This window comes from Sylvia atricapilla, chromosome 15 (genome assembly GCF_009819655.1).
Source record: "Sylvia atricapilla isolate bSylAtr1 chromosome 15, bSylAtr1.pri, whole genome shotgun sequence".
NCBI lineage: Eukaryota > Metazoa > Chordata > Aves > Passeriformes > Sylviidae > Sylvia > Sylvia atricapilla.
In genome coordinates, this window is record NC_089154.1 from 3,430,564 (window position 1) to 3,448,392 (window position 17,829).

At 43.8% G+C, this 17,829-nt stretch overlaps 1 protein-coding gene across 1 annotated transcript in view; it reads right to left on the minus strand.

Annotated features, from left to right (window-relative positions):
* Positions 1-17,829, minus strand: part of MAD1L1 (mitotic arrest deficient 1 like 1) — a 355,712-nt gene that overhangs the window by 148,863 nt on the left and 189,020 nt on the right. The window contains exons 14-15 of the mRNA XM_066329740.1: positions 14,452-14,540; positions 5,435-5,525 (exon numbers count right to left, since the gene is read on the minus strand). Coding sequence (XP_066185837.1) covers positions 5,435-5,525; positions 14,452-14,540 — 180 coding nt within the window. The remainder of the gene's footprint in view (positions 1-5,434; positions 5,526-14,451; positions 14,541-17,829) is intronic.

The window sequence follows — 17,829 nt, forward strand, 5'->3', positions numbered from 1 at the left end:
CCGTTGCTCTTTTGAGCAAAACTGTGGAGTGACCCTCAGAGTTGTCTCTGACTATAAACACTTGAATGGATACAGCTCCTTAGGTCAGTGCAGACTTGCTGCTGCCTGTGAAATTCAGAAGATAAGCTTTGCCTGTAAAAGATGAGCTTATTGCTGATCAAATCCAGGAACCTGTGGAACTGATCACAAATCACTCTGTACACACACTCCCATGGACTGGATGAGTGGGGCAGCACAGTATGATCCCACCTTCTGCAGTCCTGGACCTGCACTTCTCTTCATCTCCTCTTTACTGGGTCTCCTGCTGTATGTTCTCAGTTATTCTATCTCATAATTAAGTCCCTCTGGAGCACACACAAATTTGCTCCTACGCCTTGCCAAAAGCAGTACCTGACTGAAGAGATGCCAAGTGATTTGCCCAGAATCATCTAAAGAAGCCTTCTAGAAAAAAATAAATGAAAGGCTGAACTTAGATAGGGGAGGTTTTCAACAGGGACCAGCTGTGCCACAGAGGCTAACATGGACCTCATGCCCAGATGAAGAAAAAAGGAGAAGAGGTTTGTGAAAAGGGAGGGCATGGGGATAATCCAGGAAGAAGACTTGTGAGCATTTGAGAGGCCAATTAGAGAACTTTTAAAGGTTGACTATGTCCTTTTAAGTTTTATAACAGTGTAAATGATTCATTCATCATTCTTCACTGGTCACAAAATGAACAGTTAGACTGTTAAATGACCTCAGCTTTGCCTTGGGTTCTTAACTCCAAGCTAGTCACTGGCTGCCAAAGCCCTAACCATAAAATGAGTCATTAATGCTTAAAGAGAAACAATCTCTGTCCACCTTGCCCTGGGGTACAGCTCCCAGATGTTTTGTTATTCTCTCAAAATACAGCTGTTAGAAGAAGGAGGAGGCCAGCCCAACCAAAAAAGTTGCAGAGATAAGGGGAAAGAGAAACATGTGAATGCTCTGGATGTCCAGCACTTCTGTCATTCATGGACATCTCACTCCTGGAGAACTAAACCCAGCAGGCACTTCCCTCAAGGACACTGAGATAGGCAATTCAGTCCCTTCTATTCTAACAGCAAAGCTTAACGTAAATTCCAGCTTCTGTCTGGGGTAAGCTTCCTGATGACTGTCCCCACACTATGAAGTTAGTCAGCTCTTTCTGAGCTTTGAAATAGTAGGCAAAAATCAATCATTTCCATATGTATATTCATACTGCATTTTTGAGAATGTTGTTGTCTTATTACTGACTGGCAGAGAGGCTAAACACAACCAGTTACTATTGTGAGCAGAGGGAGATGTGGCAATCAAAGCTGGACAGTCCAGAGTTTGTGCCAAGTCCTGACCCTTTCCCACAGACAAACTGCCCTTGTTGCATTTTGTCTACTCCTGAGATCCTCTCCCAGTTTTCTATCCGGTTTTCTTGACTGCCAGCATCCACAGGTGATTCTTTTTACTCAGAAAAAAAGCCAGAAAATACAGACTCTTTCCCTTCAGCCTCATAAATACACATGCACACACTCAAAGGATTAGGCTGCCAGCTTGGCTATGGGACTGGAGGTGATTTTCAAGCCCAAACACATCTCAGTGTAAAAAAACCCACCCCATCTACTTCTCTTTTATCTATACAGCTCCACTCATCTGAACTCTAACTGGAGTTTCATTCTCACCAACCAGCTGTGAACTAATTATGAGGACTTTAACTAGTCCTGCTCCCTCTCCAAGCATATGGATCCAATTAAGTCAAACTGCAGCTGATTTTAATCACTCTTCCTTGAAGCAGCCAACCTTGAAGAATCTCTTCTTCAGCTGGAAGAGTAGAGGAGAGCAGGAAAAGCAGGAGAGTAGTATTTGCATAAGGAACACTTCACATCCGCTTGGCTGCCTGTAAACACAGGGCTCCTAGCAGCAAGAAATGCTAATTGAATACTCCTCACAACTCTTTTCCTCCCACTTTATCCAAAAAGCACTGATTTGATCAGTCTCTTTTGTTCCTGGAATCAAGCTGCAATCTTTTCACCAGCACCTCTGGAAGATGGTCCAGATCACTAAACAAACCAAGCCTTTCTTTGAAATCTCAGCCTGCCCACCATGGGCCAAGCAGAAGCTCATGTTTCCTGGAAATGTTGTTTTTGCTTCATGGAAGGGAAGAAAGGTAGAGGAGATGAGATAAAATTATGTGTTTAAATCCACTCTTTTCATATTATTTGAATCCCTCTCCTGAGCCATTTTTCCCTCTCCATTTGGAAAACCAAATGTTTTCCTTAAGATAATATCCTGGGCACCAGGGAGGCAGTCTCAACCGGGTGTCATTTCTCTACAGCTCTACATCTCCTGTGTTTTTGTAATCTGAGGTTTTCATTAGCAGTAAAGACCCGGCCAGTGAGTGATATCCATGCTAAAGTCTTTATACCAGTGAAGGAAAATCAATGCATCCTGCAGCTAGGTGTCAAGAGGCAAGGGGTTTTGGTAGATAGGGTGTGTGGAGGTGGAAAACACCTTCAGGCATAATTCAAGCTGTCCCCACACAAGCACAGAATACAAAAAGATGTCAGATCTTTTTGTGGAGGGCTATCAGCACCTCAGTTCATTTGCTAAGACTGAGCTCAAGGACTGGGAGTCACACACCAAGAGCACCTTTCCAGGTGCTCCCTTGCCCTCTGCCCACTCCATCAGGGTGCCCTTGCTCATAAAGTGGGCTTTTGTGCAGGAATCAGCAAAATTCCTGTGCCACTATTCAGATAAAAAAGGATGTGAGAATTTCTTCACAGAGAGGAGGATGAGATATTGGAATGGGCTGCCCAGGGGAGCGTGGATTTGCTGTCCCTGGAGGTGTTTAAGGGAAGACTGGACGTGGCACTCAGTGCCACGTCAGGGGTGACAGACATGGTCTGGTGGGTCATAGGTTGGATCCAGTGATCTCTCCTTTTCAACCTAAATGATTCTGTGATTTGGAGACAAACATTTTTGAAACTGTTCTCCTTTCCACACCTCAATACATTCAAACTGACATTTTTAATTAGAAATCATTAGCTGTATCTCCCTAGACTTCATGCACCAACCACAACTTTGTGAACACAACAGATTCAGTTCAGTGTAAAGCACTCAGAGTCTCAATTCTACAATCTGTGTCTTCCCAATTCCCAACTTTAATATGTACCTTCTACAGATCTTTCCTGTAGTAGATACAATTCCAGGAGTCAGAGGTTTTATTTTACAAGAAGGAACTGCAGATAGATTTGTCAGAAATCACTCTCACTCTGCCTGGTTTCCTGTCAGCCCCTTCTCTTACACCTTTATTTGACTGAAGCCATGCTTCTCCCATGTTTGTAGTTTTAGTCATCTTCCTGTTCAGTAAAACTTCTTTGTGACTTCTGAATGGAGTTTGTCTTGCTTTTTTTCCCCTTCACGATACAGACTTTATTTTAACCCTCACTTCCCAATGATTTCTTTCAGAGGTGGGAATAAATAATACGTCAAACTTCGGTGACCTTATCTGAGTGTTTAATGACATTTTCAGCGTATTTGCTCAGCACTGATAGAAGAGGTAAATTTCTAAGCTTATCCTTAACTTTGTGGGTTCTCACAGTAACAAACCTTTCAAAGTGTTTATAAAAAGAGTCATTTTAAGCTTGGCCTGTCAAGGTATTTGATTCACAAGGTGAATAAAAATTGGGAAGGCTGATGCTTTTCCCTCTGAGGAGTTCTTGGCCATTCAGGTGGGCACACACTGATCAATACTGACACTTTAGCATTCAGCTGACATATTCCTGTATTTGTGCTTTCCTCTCCACTCCTTCTCTTTTGAAAAACTACTCCAGGCATCCAGTCCCAAAGACACAGGTAAAGTGAGACTTTAAGGACAGGGGGAGATGCCATCTGTTAAACAAGGAGTTAAAGCCATGTCCTCAGCCTTGGCAAGGGAGATGGAAGAGCATCATTACCTGAATTCAGCTCACTAACTTGAGGATTTCTTTCCTAGACCTGCTGCTCAAGACTTGGCATCTCAAATCACTTGGTTCATCTTTGTATGGACAAATGAAGCAGATCTTTGTGATATTTTGAGATACCACAAATAAAATAGGGAATTCCTCTGGTCAGGGCTTCCTGGAAAGCCAGAAACCACTGTAAGACCATGTAGGGAGATTAACCATGACCTGAGCTGTAATCTGCTCTGGAACCAAAGCTGCTTGTGTGTTTGTTGGAGAACTAAGCCCCCAAACACCAGCCCAAAGCTTTCATCTCCTTCTGATGACTGAAACCCAATTAAAGAGGAGCAGGGTGACAGGTTTCACACTAAACATGGCTCAGCAGAGATGCTCAGCAGCTCTCAGCTCCCTGCTTTATCAAAGCTGTCACTTCCCCTGTCTTCAGGAATGGGTTATAAAAATAATAAAAAAATTTTTATTCACGTCTAATAGATGTCAAGATAAAATCAATGCTCTGGCTGAAATCTGGGTAATTTCAAACCTGCATGTTTTCTACCCTGAAGCAATTTGCAAAAAAAATTGGAAAAATAAATATAAAAAGTAAGAAAAATTGAAATAATAGAATGTTACAATAACGAATTGTTCAACACATCAGGGAGAAAAGAAGGAAGAGATAACACTCTTCATGGAAGGGTGGGCTTTGATTGAACCAACAGGCTCAGGTTCTTGTTTGCTCCAGCATTTTCAAACAGGAAACAACACAACAGCCTGAAACAACTCCCCTGCCCTTCCTCTGCACAGGAAAGCTGTTCCTAGGGTGACAACAAGCAGAGCAGCCAGTCCACTGATCTGCTGCAGGTGCCTCGTGTGAGATTTCACGGATCTCTCCAGAGTGAAAAGCTGAACACCTTCTGCTGTAGAGGACAGCACCAAGAAAAGCAAAGCACACAGAACAGCACAGGAAAGGGAACACACCTCCCATCCTCCTGACTCCGCACCTTCTGCTCTCCACGTCTGTGGATGCTGCCAGCTCAATCCCTCAACAGCACTGCCCTGGAAAACTCCAGGAGCTGAGGTGGTCTCTGCTTCCATCGCTGGCACCAGCAGAGAAGAGACTTCAATATGAACAAAACTCAAAGTTTCCCATCCTCTCCATGCTGTGCAGCCCTGTCTCTGCTCCCTCTTTGCCATTTTTGGGGACAGTCAACTTCTAGAGCTACTTAACACGGACCAATTTTTAAGGCTGCAAGAAGAGAAGTCCTAGAGAGAGTCATCCAACAAGACAACTGAATCTGTGTGATGACATCTGACATCACACCCCTCTGATGGCACTGTCAGGAGTACAGGTGGGACAGTGCAGGCAGCACAGGCTGCCCAAAGGTGCCCTGCCCAGCTGCAGGGGAGGGAAGCTCCGTGCTGGGAGCACTGAGGCACATCTGTCAGAACAGCCGCAGCACATGGACCACGCCAGGCTCTCCAGCTGCTCTGGACCTGCACACTCCTACCTGCAGAGTGAGCTTCTCCAGCTTCATTTCCAGAGATCTCTTCTCCTCTGCCAGCTTGCTGCGTTCGGCTTCCAGCTCCTCAATTTTCAACCTGCAGAAAAAGGGAATATTAATAGACTTTGGGTGTCCCTGCACAGTCCCACCACAAATAATCAAGTAAAGCATGAAACCAGAAATAGTGTCAGATTATTCCTGCATTCAGTACCACAAAACTGCATTACTGAGGCAGCTAAAAACATATGGTTGGAAGTGACATGTTTATGTGATGAGAACATAATTTGTAAAAGTATATTAAAAATAGACAATTTGAATATAAAGCAAGTTCAGCTTGGACACCCTCTGCACCACAGACTGAGTCTAGACCATCACGTTTAATAACCACCAGCAGCTAAAACCTCTATGAGACATCAAATCTCTTTTTATACTGATTTATATCTGATTTATATCTGATTTATACTTTTGGCCTTCACAACACTCCTTGGCAGTAAGTTCCACAATTTAATTATGTACTGCATGAAAAATTAGTCCAGTTTGTTTTATACTTCACATGTGATTATTTCACTGAGTGCCCGTTAGTTCTGCTATGAAAAGTCATGAATAATTGTAGCACACTCCCCTTTCCACACCACACTAGAGGCCTCCTCTATCATTTCCTGAAGAATCTCAGTCTAGTCTTCCTTGGCACCAAGGATTTTCCATATTTTTACTGTTCTTTCTTGTTCCATCAAGTTTTATATAGACTTTTCGACATGAAATAAGCTGGAACTACGAAGAGCACTCAGATATATTCAGTGGTACAGTGAGGATTTCTGCTTTACTCTCAACTTCCTTTCCAACAGCTTCTAGTATTCTATTTGTATTTTTAACCATGGAGCACCTACCTAATATTTTCAAAAAGCTGTTCATAATAATGTAAGATCTCTTTCTTGAGTGACAACAGCTCATTTAGAGCTCTCCGTTGTGGGAGTAAAAGTAAAGGGTGTGTTTCCTTATGTGCATGTGTTGGGCAATTATTGACATGCAACTTCATCTCCCATCTCAAGCAGCCTCCTAAGATTTTTTTCTGAAATTCAGAATGCTCTGATAAGCTGAGTAATTTTATATTATCTCAAACTCTGCCACCTCACTACTCACAAACCCCTTTTTGCTGTTGGACAAGTTCCCAATTCCCAATTGAAACTGTTCTAGGACTTAGTAGGAAAACCCCTGGCATTGTGAAAACATTTATTCTTCTATTTTCCATATTTTAACTTTGTATTACATCAGCAAAATAGCGGAAGAAAAATGCATGAAGTTTTACAGAGTAAAAATACATTGTATTATCTCTGGCTCAGGAAATCCTGGAGACAAGGCACAGAGAAGCCAGGAGAGCTTCTGGCAAGAAGCTGATGTTCTGTCCTGCTCACATGGGCACCACAGTACACTGGGACAGCCAGACCTCTAGGCTTTATATATTCTTATCAATCAAACAAAGAATCTCCTGTTTTTTTACTCCATCCAAGTTTCCTAATAACCTTTGGCTCAAATTGGAAAGGTCAAATACATTAGCTCATACCAGCCTTAGACAAATGACTGGTGAATCCATCAGAGAACTCTATCAAACTTGTTAGGCAGGAGATATGTGTAAAAAAGATTGGATACAAAATTTTTTTCTTGCATTTAATACAGAGTACAAAACCCTGATGCTCCTTTAAGACCCTCCCCCTTCCACATGTTAACTTCTTGGGATTAATTGTACAACCAATTCAGAATAACACTAATCTCTGGATTCAATTTTCTCAGGATATTCTTTAAAAATTAATTATCTTGCTTAATAATATTTTAAATTATCTAAATTAAGTTGAAATTCCTTGCACCATACAATAAAGAATACATCCATCTGCCAATATCCCAAAATTATGCAAAAGCAATTTCAGGTACAAGGAAGAACTCATCTCTCTGATTCATTTGGCAACAGTTCCAAACTTTTCCATAGAAGCAGGTTGATCTACATCAGCTTCAGCACAGAAATGTCTCCTTTATAAATATGCAGCTGGGATTGCTTAAATTATTTGTAAGCCTGACCCCTGCTGGCAATTTTCAAATATTATAAGGACTCATCTTTTTCTGCTCTTGGAAGGCTCTAAAATGCCGAGGAACAATTTTAGCACTGTCCAGGCCATTAACAAATATCATCAATAACTTTCAGAAGAGACACAAAACTAGTGGGGATGGAGGATGCTGAAGCAGGAGACTGAAAAGGTCAGGAAAAATGGAAATTCAAAGTGGAATTAATGCTTTTAACGGTGCATTTCTAAATAGATTGCAGAACAGGCCACGAGGAGAGCAACACTCTTCTCTGAGGAACAACACTGCAACAGCTCCTGAAAGGTCAGAGCCAGACACAGGACTCTCATCAGTGCTTTCTCCATCCTTGACATGCTGAATTTTAATTGGGAACAAATTTCTCCCCGTCCAGCCTCATGAATAATCTGACACTGCTGTTACCTGCCTGCAAAACTTGTCTCCATGGGGAGGTTCAGGATCAGCCCTCTCAGTTACCCTTTGAAAACCACTCACAGCAGCGGCCAGGAAACACTTCCCAAAGACCTGAGACACAGCTGTAATGAGGGTAGATTCAAGCCATTACATTTTTGTGCTATTTCACCTGCAATTTCAGGATTCAATAATCTGTTTATGCCCTTTGTGTCTCGCTGCTGAGCAAGTGATGATTTAAAGCCCGGGGCGCTCCCAGTCAGGCAGCAGATATCACAGAATCCTGAAACAGTTTGTGGTGGAAGGGACAGTAAAAATCATTTACTTCCCCTCTCTGCCATGGGCAGGGACACTTTCCACTATCCCAGGTTGCTCCAAGCCCTGTCCAACCTGGCCTTGGACACTTCCAGGGATGGGGCAGCCACAGCTTCTCTGGGAAACCTGTGCCAGGGACCCCCCCCCTCAATTTATTCCCAGTATCCCATCTAATCCTGGCCTGTGCCAGTTAAAAGCCATTGCCCCTTGAGCTACCACTCCATGCCATGGTCAAAAGTCCCTCTTCAACTCTCTTGTCCCCCCTTTGGGGACTGAAAGGCCACAATAAGGTCACCCTGGAGCCTTCTCTTCTCCAGAACTACCCACTCTGTGCCCACAAACAGGCACAGGTCTCTCCCCTCTGAGCCTTGGGCTCCCTCTCCAGGTGCTGCTCCTTCCCAGGGTCCCAGCTCTGGGGCATCCTCCTTTCCTGGCACAGGGTAGGGCTGGGGGCCTCTGCCCTGCTCTGGGCAAGGTCAGCCCATCAGTCACAGGGCACTCCCTGGTCTCATTCAGACACAAAACCTGCTGCTGTCTGTGCACTGAGAACAGGAACACTGCTGTAACCTTTGCGCCAAGACGATTTTGACACTGACTTTTAGTGCTTTCACCATTTATCCCCCTCCTATCTCATTTTTAACACCGTTAAGTGTCCTGGATCTCCAGTGGGAAAGTGTTCAGAGCCACAGGCAAACAGTTTGTGCTATTCCAGCTTTGCTTCCCAGCCCCCTGGGGAATGCTTCCCAATGGCAAAGACAGAGAAGCAAGGGAAATCCTATCTATATATAAACACAGCAAAGCATTTGCAGCTGGTGGTTAAAATATGGAAGTCAAATATTGAAAAATATTTACTGGCTTGGCACTTGGATTTTTTTCATTTACTTATTTTTCTCATTAAGTTCACGCATAGGGATGATTGTGTACTGCTTTGGGATGCACCAGCAGCCACAAAGGCAGCCTTGGTGCACACTCCTCATGCCTTTTCTCTCCAGGGACACCTGCACAAGAGAGGTGATGCTATTGTATCTCCAGTTTGCAGTCCTCCACCTGTAACACGCTGGAGTTACCTTCAGGCAGGGAGAACAGCCCAAGACAAATCCCTGTGAGTACCACAAAAAGCAGGGTACAGAAACACCTGGGTACAGCACAATCATCTCCCAGCTCAATTTCTGGCCCAGAATGGTCTGGGTTAAAAGGGACCTTAAAGATAATTCAGTTCCAGCCCCTCCACCATGGGACACCTTTCACTAAACCAGGTTCCTCCAAGCCCCATCCAACCTGGCCTTAAAAGCTGGTGTCTATTCTAAAAACAGCCTTGTGCCACAAAGAAGGAAGAAACACCAGTTATTTTCTGAAATTATCAACACCATTGATGAGTTTTGTGCTACAGGAAGAAAACATTCAAATGAATTGCTGAAGAATTCATGAACTTTTCCATACAGGGGTTTAACAACATGAAAATATTTTATCTCTGGCAAAGATCTCTTCACCTGTCTAGAAGATTTTCCTGCCTCAGACAGCTCAACGAAGAGTTGAAAGCTGCACAGGCATAAGGTAAATTGATGCCACCTCCACAACCTTTCACAAGATCAAATTTAGTGCAAGAACACAGATTCATTGGCATTTGCTCAGCCTCATGGATTTTCCCTCTTTTATAAACTGAGCTTCATATTGCCTCTAGTGCATGTTTCATTATCTCAAATCAGAAGAGGGAATGAGGGAAAAAACCACCACCTACAGCCTCAGGCCTCCTGAAATGACACTTGTGAGAATCAGGAGACATCCCACCGTGTGTGCTCAGTCTGTCTGAAATCCTCAGATCGTGAGACACGGCTGCTCCTCCTTCAGAAAGGAAAAAAGGGGGCAATCTGTTGGATTTTCAACAGCATCCAGGCACTCCAAAAGTCTCTCTGAGTCCAGAGCTTTTCAGTGGAATTAACCAAATGTGGACAAGTCCCCCACCATCACCCTTTTATCTCTGTTTTATTGGTTTTTAATGTTCTCAGCTGTGTTATGTAGTCGCCTGTTGACATCACCAATGAGGACATGTCTCACAGAGGCCCCATCTGTGAAAGGGGCATGGCCATGTGGAAAAGCTGTTGCTAAACAGGAAAATACTGAATGGAGCAGAAAATGCATGTGTTGGGAAGATGCTATTAAGGGATCCAGATGGCATTGAGATGGTGTTAGGAGCAGAGCAGACAGAATTCCAGCAAGTGTGACTAATGGGCATTGGCAAGGACATGAATTTCTTTTGAATTACTGTAACTCTACCCAGTCACTAAATCCACAGAAAACATTTAGGATTTACTGGGGTTGCAGTTTGACAGCAGAAAGAAAAAGTTCAGATTTGTTCCAGCTGAAAAGGTCCTTCAGCTGTTGTCACTTAAGTCTTTAGTGAAGTTCTTTTTAAATATATTCCTTTTATTTATAGATTCTGAACGGCCAGTTTCCTCACAGTTACCACCTTCCCTGTAAAAGGTGCTAATGCCCAAATGCTGTACCCTACACTGCAGGAACTCAATGGGTCGACCACAGTTTCTTTTCATAGGATCTGAAGAATATAACCAAAAATTATTTCAGAGGGAGCAGCAAAAAGTGTGAGAAATGACAGCATTAGCACTGCTTTTATTGTCTCTCCAGAAACGATGATGCTGGGAGAGAGTTTCACATTTAAATTTATAAAAGGTCTGACGAAATAGCACTTTGTTCTCAAGAGAAGGAGGAAAAACTGATAAAGTCTTTCAAGTTTCTGGCTGAAAATTTACTTTCCATACTAAAGAAAAATGAGACAAAAGGTATTTTTCTTAAAAGCTCTCGTTCACTTACAAGAGGTGAATACAGATTCAAAGGATTAATGTGGATATTTTTTTTTCCCTCCTTTATGTCTCCCCTGCTTTTGTTTTCAGAAGTGAGCTCCTAACAACGGGGTCTATATGGAAATGCCTGGAGGCTCAACAGTCCATCCCTGTCCTGCACATTCCTCTTGCTGCCTTCAGTGGTTCCTCCTGTTTTTCACATCCCTTGGTGAGAGCAGCTAACAGCAGAGGTTGGGCTCAGCCCAGAGGAGTGGACACATCATCTCCCAGGTTACAGGATTTCAAAGACTGCAATAAACTACAGAAATGGAAGTAACTCCCTCATAAACTGTAGCATTTCTTTCCCCACTTTCCAGTTTGGAAGTTTTCATTCTTCTCCCTGTTTTCTCCCAGCATTAGTTTCTGGCAATGATGTGTAGAAGGAAGCAGTGACAGTGGAGTTAGTGCTGTTCTCTTTTCCTTAGCAGCTACATAAAATTGAGTAAACTGGTGCTGTTGAGGCCCACAGGAGGAGGATGAGCACAGCAGACCTAATCCCTTCCCATTCTGATCCCTGTTCTCCTCCAAACCCTTCTGTTCTTTAATCACACCCACCCAGTTCATTGCTGCTGTAGAGAGGACACATCCAGCTGAGCCACGAGGAGTGTTTGATGTGGATCACAGCACATCCTTCCCGAGCCCCAAAGGACTGGGAGAATACAGTCATTTATTCTGTGTTCCTTTGAGAAGGAGCCTCCTCTGTGAAGAAAGAACTTGGCCCAGTTTCTTGAACAATGCACAGAAAATGCAAAATAAAGTCCAACCATAGCCATTGACTGCTTAAGTCTAAAAACATAAGGAAAAAAAAATCTTTATAGAGTCAACTCTGAAATTTCTCTCCACTCAGATGTGGAGTGCCTGAGAGTGCAAGATGTCTGAAGCAGTAACAGAAGCCAAGAGTAAGGAAAAAGGAGCAGGGACTGGCCTTCAGTGCTCCAGCAGGAAGAGACCACCTTGCACCAAGTCATTTACTGTTAGAGCTGAGCAATAAAGAGTGATCAAAGTCAAACAAATCCATGCTTTGTGGAACAGCTCTGTAACTAAATAACCAGCATCAAGGCCTGGGACAAGTATTTAAACCAGCCATGACAATAAAAACCGGTTAATTTTAGTAAAAAAATACTAAAAAAACCCAGTCTGGAATTAGAACGTGGAGCTGTGGCTGTTAAGCACCCACAGCTTCAGGAGCAAAAGAAAAACCAAAATATCAATGTGAAACAACTGCAGAAGAGTTGCCTCTGCTGAAACAGCCTTCAGAGTATGGCCCATCACTGGAAAACAGCTCTGCACCATCAACCACTGCACTGGGAATTGGCCTGGGTTTGGGACATACTTTGTGTGAAAGGTTTGACACCATCTGGGGAAGGAGGAGAGACAGAGATTAGTAGTCAAAGAAATTGCTTAAACACAAAGAGGGAAAAACATTATTTAGGAGGTTTAGGGCTATTGCTGAGCTGAATCAAACACCACGATCCCATAGCAAGGAGGGATTTGTGAGCTCCACTCATCCCTGCCCAGGAAATAGATTTTTCTTTAGGGCAGAGCCAGACATCTCCATCCCCACTGCCAAGAGCCTGGCACGCTCTGGAGTGGTCTGGACTGTGTGGCAATCCAGCTGCTTGCCCTGAAGCTGCTCAGGTAACAGACAGCAAATGCTGCTCAGGGAAGCTAAACACCAAATAATGAGTCTTGGAGGGGAAAATAAAGAGCCTGAACATTTTCCAGATGAAAGGGTGCTGCAGCAACACCAGCCAGGGAGGGAGAGACCAGGGAGACATTGCAGGAAAACTCTGCAAACCTGCAGGGCCCAGAAGACAGCAAACAGGCTGCTGGCTTTCCTGATACACAGGCACATTATCAATCAGGAGTGACAGCTTTCACGTTGCCAAGGAGGTGCTGAACGCTCCTGCAGCAGTGCAAACCTCAGGTTTCAGAGGGTCCAGTGTGCCTCAGCAAAAGAAAAGCCTGAACGAGTTAAGCAAACCCCACAAAAGGCAAAAGTTGATGGAGACAGGTTTATCTCCCTGAAAAAGAGAAGCCACAGCATTCTCTCCTTTAGCAGAACTCAAACACATGATAGAATAAAAAAAGGAGATGTATGCCTTGGGCCTCCAGAACTATTACAGCACCTTGAGGGAACTACAGGAACAAGGCCCCAAGATTAGGTGCACAGCTCCAAAATGTATTGAAATAGCTTAGCTGAACGTGTGTTATTTTCAAACATCTCCCTCCTGGTATGGAACTGGGATTTCAAAGCCGTAAAACAAGCTCCAGAGGCAAAGCACAAGAGCAAAGCCATAACACACAGGCCAGTAATTCCTGCTTTCTGCAGGATTCTGCTTGCTGCAAAACCTTGCTTTCAGTCCTATGAGGTAGTCACACTTTATTGTGATGGAGCTGAAAATATAAAACAATTAAGAAGTGAAAGTCCAGCCAAAGTCTTACATCAGCTGAGAATAAAATACTCTGCCTGTGAGGACCTGAGTTGCCCAACTTAAATAAAAGGAACTTCATTAAACATTCAGAAACAGATGAACTTTTCTGTGCTCGGTATTTATTGTGTCACCTGCTTTGCAATGGAAGCTATAAATGCTTTAATAAATACATGGAAAGGTTGTTTAGCTTCAGTGTAGCTTTTGTAAATGCTCATGTATCCTCTGCTGAAACGCTGTTTTGTAACTTCTCTTTCACTGAATCACAACAGGTACCCCTCTGCCATCTCCAGCAATGCACAAGGGGAAACATCCCTCTTTTATCTCCAGTGCTACACATGCATCAGCAGTACAAAAGCTGGATTCTAAACCTCCTCACACGCATGCCAACAGATCCTGTATTTACAGTCGAGATTTGGTCAAAATAACAAATAAACAGCAATGCTGTTTCCACAGGAAAGGAAGTCAACAGGGGGAATAGTGATGCAGAAGCCAGGCTTATGAATTAACTGACAGCAAAAGACCCCAAACATCAAAAGAAAAGAGCCTGAAGCCTCCGAAAAGATAGCAAAGCTTATAAAGAATCTAAATGCAGGACAAATCATGGGCTGAGTGTTTCTCCTGATGCTTCACGGGGCCCATAAAAGCTGGTGAGAAAGTAAAATGCACGCAGAAAAAGAACATCCTACTTCAGGAATACAAGGGAAATGTGTTCTGATCATCATCCATTGCCTGAATAGCAGGCAGCCTATGGACACAGGCAGTCTACACTCAAAACTTCTTTATGCACTGCAGCGCAGCGAGCTCCTGCACCTGCTGCTCCACCAGGAGACGACAATAACCACAGCATGCAGTGAAACAGCCCCAGGCGTTTCCCTTCTCATGAGCTCCACCAACAAGAGCAGGATCTGCCCAGCCCTGCCCTTGCTTTGCCTACCTGAGGGCGTCCACCTCCTCCTTGGTGATGACAGTGCTCTGCTCGGCCGTGCACTGCTGAGACTTCAGCACCTTCATCTCCACCTCCAGCTGCAGGAGACAAGAGTGTTAGCTGTTCCTGCAGCACTGCTGAGGGCACACACACACAGCAAAGGGAGGAGGAAATCATGGGGCTCTGCACAGGTCACACTTCTCATGACACACATGTGAAGCACAACTTCTCTTGTGTTGAATGTCAGAACCTCAGTTAACCCTCCTTCCCCTTGCAATTCCTTTTGCCTTTCCCAACGTTTTCTCCACGGGAGATGAGGCACAGAAAGTCGAACATCACTAGCAAAGCCTCTGCTTCTCTTTCAGGTATTTCCCCTAATTTCCCCCTTGGATAATGGGATGCAGAAGACCGGGTGGCATTAGGAGTTTGTTGGGACCTGAGGTTTAGCATTGATAACTCAATTCCTCCCCCAGAACAAATGAACTGAATCCAGAAGACTGGGGAATATTTCCAGCACTTTCCAGTATACACTTCTAGCTCCAGCTGCTCAGGTAGCTCTGGCTGAACAAACAAACAAGAATATTTTCTGCCTCTGGCTTTGCCTGGGTAGGAACTCACAAGAAAGTATTTCAAAACCCTACAGACATGAGAACTTCTTACCCAGACTCTCCAATTCCCAGGCTCTGTGACTTGCAGCAGTCTGGATCCCTAATTCAGAGATCAGGACAATGCCCAGATTGATAAACTCCATATGTTACTTGTTTCTAAACCCCTCAAAAAAAATGATTTATTATGAAGCATAAGCAGAGACAAACTACCTAGAGGATACTCAAACTTCTGTTCCAAGTCCTTCTCTCAGCTTAGACCTTCTTCATACACTCATCCCTGAGATTCTGGACTTCCTTTTGTCATCTGTCCTTTTACCACCTGTCGACTAATTCCCCTAATAAATCTGTTGAAGGAAACGATACTTTTTCACCCAAGAGAAAAATAATAAGCAATCCAGCCTTAATTATAGATGCAAAACTTATGACCACAGAGAGTTGAGCACTCAGCATCAGGGATTAATCCATTAATACACCATTCCCTGCAACAGCATAGATTAGACTTGTAGAGCAAAATCACACTGCAATGGCAAACTTCTGCAGGCTTTTTGCAGAAACTCTCCAATTTTGCAAGAAAAAGGAGCATCTTGTCATAGACAGTCATAGAGCTGAGACAGAACTGAAGTTCTGACACGCTGCCTCTTCACCCTTCCGTGCTTACCAGAAAAGACAGGCAGAGCATGGCAGTGCTGTTGGCAGGAGAGGACAGAAAAGGGATGGTTGGATTTTGCTCCCACCCCTTTCTGACACCAGAGGAACAGAGCAGAAGAAAGAGAGCACCAAAAAAATGTTTCAACCTAATTCCCCCTGACACCCCAAAAAGCTCTGCATTCTCCCCCTGCCTGTCAAAAAAACATCCAGGAATAAAAAATAAGCAAAGGCCCACCTGCATCATCAGGCTGTACAAATGTTAATGCATATTAGCTGCCTGATAAGATTATCACAGCCAGAAATGCTTCCCTCAATTTTCTGATTACTGAGCTTATCTCTCCCAGCTCAGCCCATCACAGATGGCTGGGGATAAAGCAAGCACACCAGATAATTCCAGGAATGTGAATAAAAGGTACTGGGATGAGGAGTAGGCTTCAATTCCAACCTACTTCTAGCAGGAAAACACTCATTATGCCTCCGGTTTCCCGTGTGTGCTGAAGCCTGGATGTGTTTGCTGTTAGGAGTCTGAGGATGCTCTCTGGGATGAGTGAGAGCAGCATTTGAAGATGGAAGGGCTGGTCAGTTATTTTTCCCTGGCTAAGAGGGCTCAGCCTCAAGCCCACGTGGCACCTGCTCACCCACACAGGTAAATCACAGCCACCTTCTCCAGGGACAAGGGGACACAGACAGGAGAGGAATCTGGGGTCTCTTGTGGTGGCTGCCCTGAGGAGGAGAAAAATCCAGAGTGTGTAACAGGAAAAGGAGGTGGGAGAGCGAATGCAAACAAGCTTGAGGGAGCTTGTGAGAAGCATCTCGCTTGATACACAGCAGTGACAAATTAGTGCCAGGTACGCTCAGCAGCGGCAGGATGAGGATCTGCTGGGTTTCCAAGAGTAAGCTGTGAAGGAGAATGAGGAGGGAAGGGCACGTGGGCTGTAAGGGCACTTCATCTCATTTTTATGTCCTCCCAATTTGCAAGCACCAAGACTCCCTGGACTGAAAATTTGATGTGGCTGAGACGAGAAGGGAGAGGAGGACACTGATATCACTACAGATACAACCGGCTCAAGGAGTGAGATGTTGCTCCCCACAACTAGGATTAAAACTACTGGAGAGTTTAAAGTTCAGGCCAAGACACAATTTTGTGCCACAGGAAATTACTGCCATTCAGAGCTCACTAATTGTTTATGAAATAAGAAAGTAAAACAATTAAGCTATTAAATACTTCATTCAAAATGTGTTGTTTCCGGATTTAATCCCCAGCAATTGTTAGGAAAACATCCCTTAGTGCCAATCTCACCGAAGATATTAAAATATTCAGATATTAAAAATGCTATTTATTATTATGTTATTAATTTTTTTTTCAGGACAAAAACAGTTAGTTGAGATGAGATGGGGTGGTTTACTCTTGGGACCCAGTTCTGCTTTTCTGAAGGCAATACAGTGCCAGCAGCAAGACACAAAACAAGAATGAACAGAATCACTAAAAATAAGGAATGTGTTGATAAAGCCCAAGAGGTGAAGAGCTATCCAAGACCATTCCCTTTGACACAGCCTCAGGATAGCTCTGGGAAATGGGTGATGAGCACGAAATTATTCACCACAGTGGCAGTTTGTCCCTTCTTGTCCACTCATACCCTCAGTGCCTGTGCCAAAGAACAGCCTCAAGAAGGGATAAAGAAAGGAAGAGCCAAACCCCTCCTGCTGTTTTCTCTGCCTAATTCCTATCACATCCCTTTTCCTAAATTAATTTCCAGTCCTGATCTCTCTTGTTCACCAGATGCCACTTTCAGCAGGCATTTTATGCTTTTTGAACCAACTCACTGTTCCGGGCTAAACTCTTCCAATTTTTATCAATAATTTTATGTGACTGGCTGAGTTAAACTTTTATTGCTTTGAATACATTAAACTAGTAGAAGTCATTACCAAGCAGAAAGAGGAAAAGGGCTGCTCAAATTACAGCTCACTGCTGTATTCCCCCATTCCATACCAAACAACCTGGGTCAGCCTCCATCTTTTAAGTGGCATTAAGAGCAGACAGGGAACATTGTTGTGAAATACACTGTTGTGAAATGTCCTGGAAGCTGCACAAGAGCGACCTACATCATCTGCAAGAGCTTCAGGGATTATA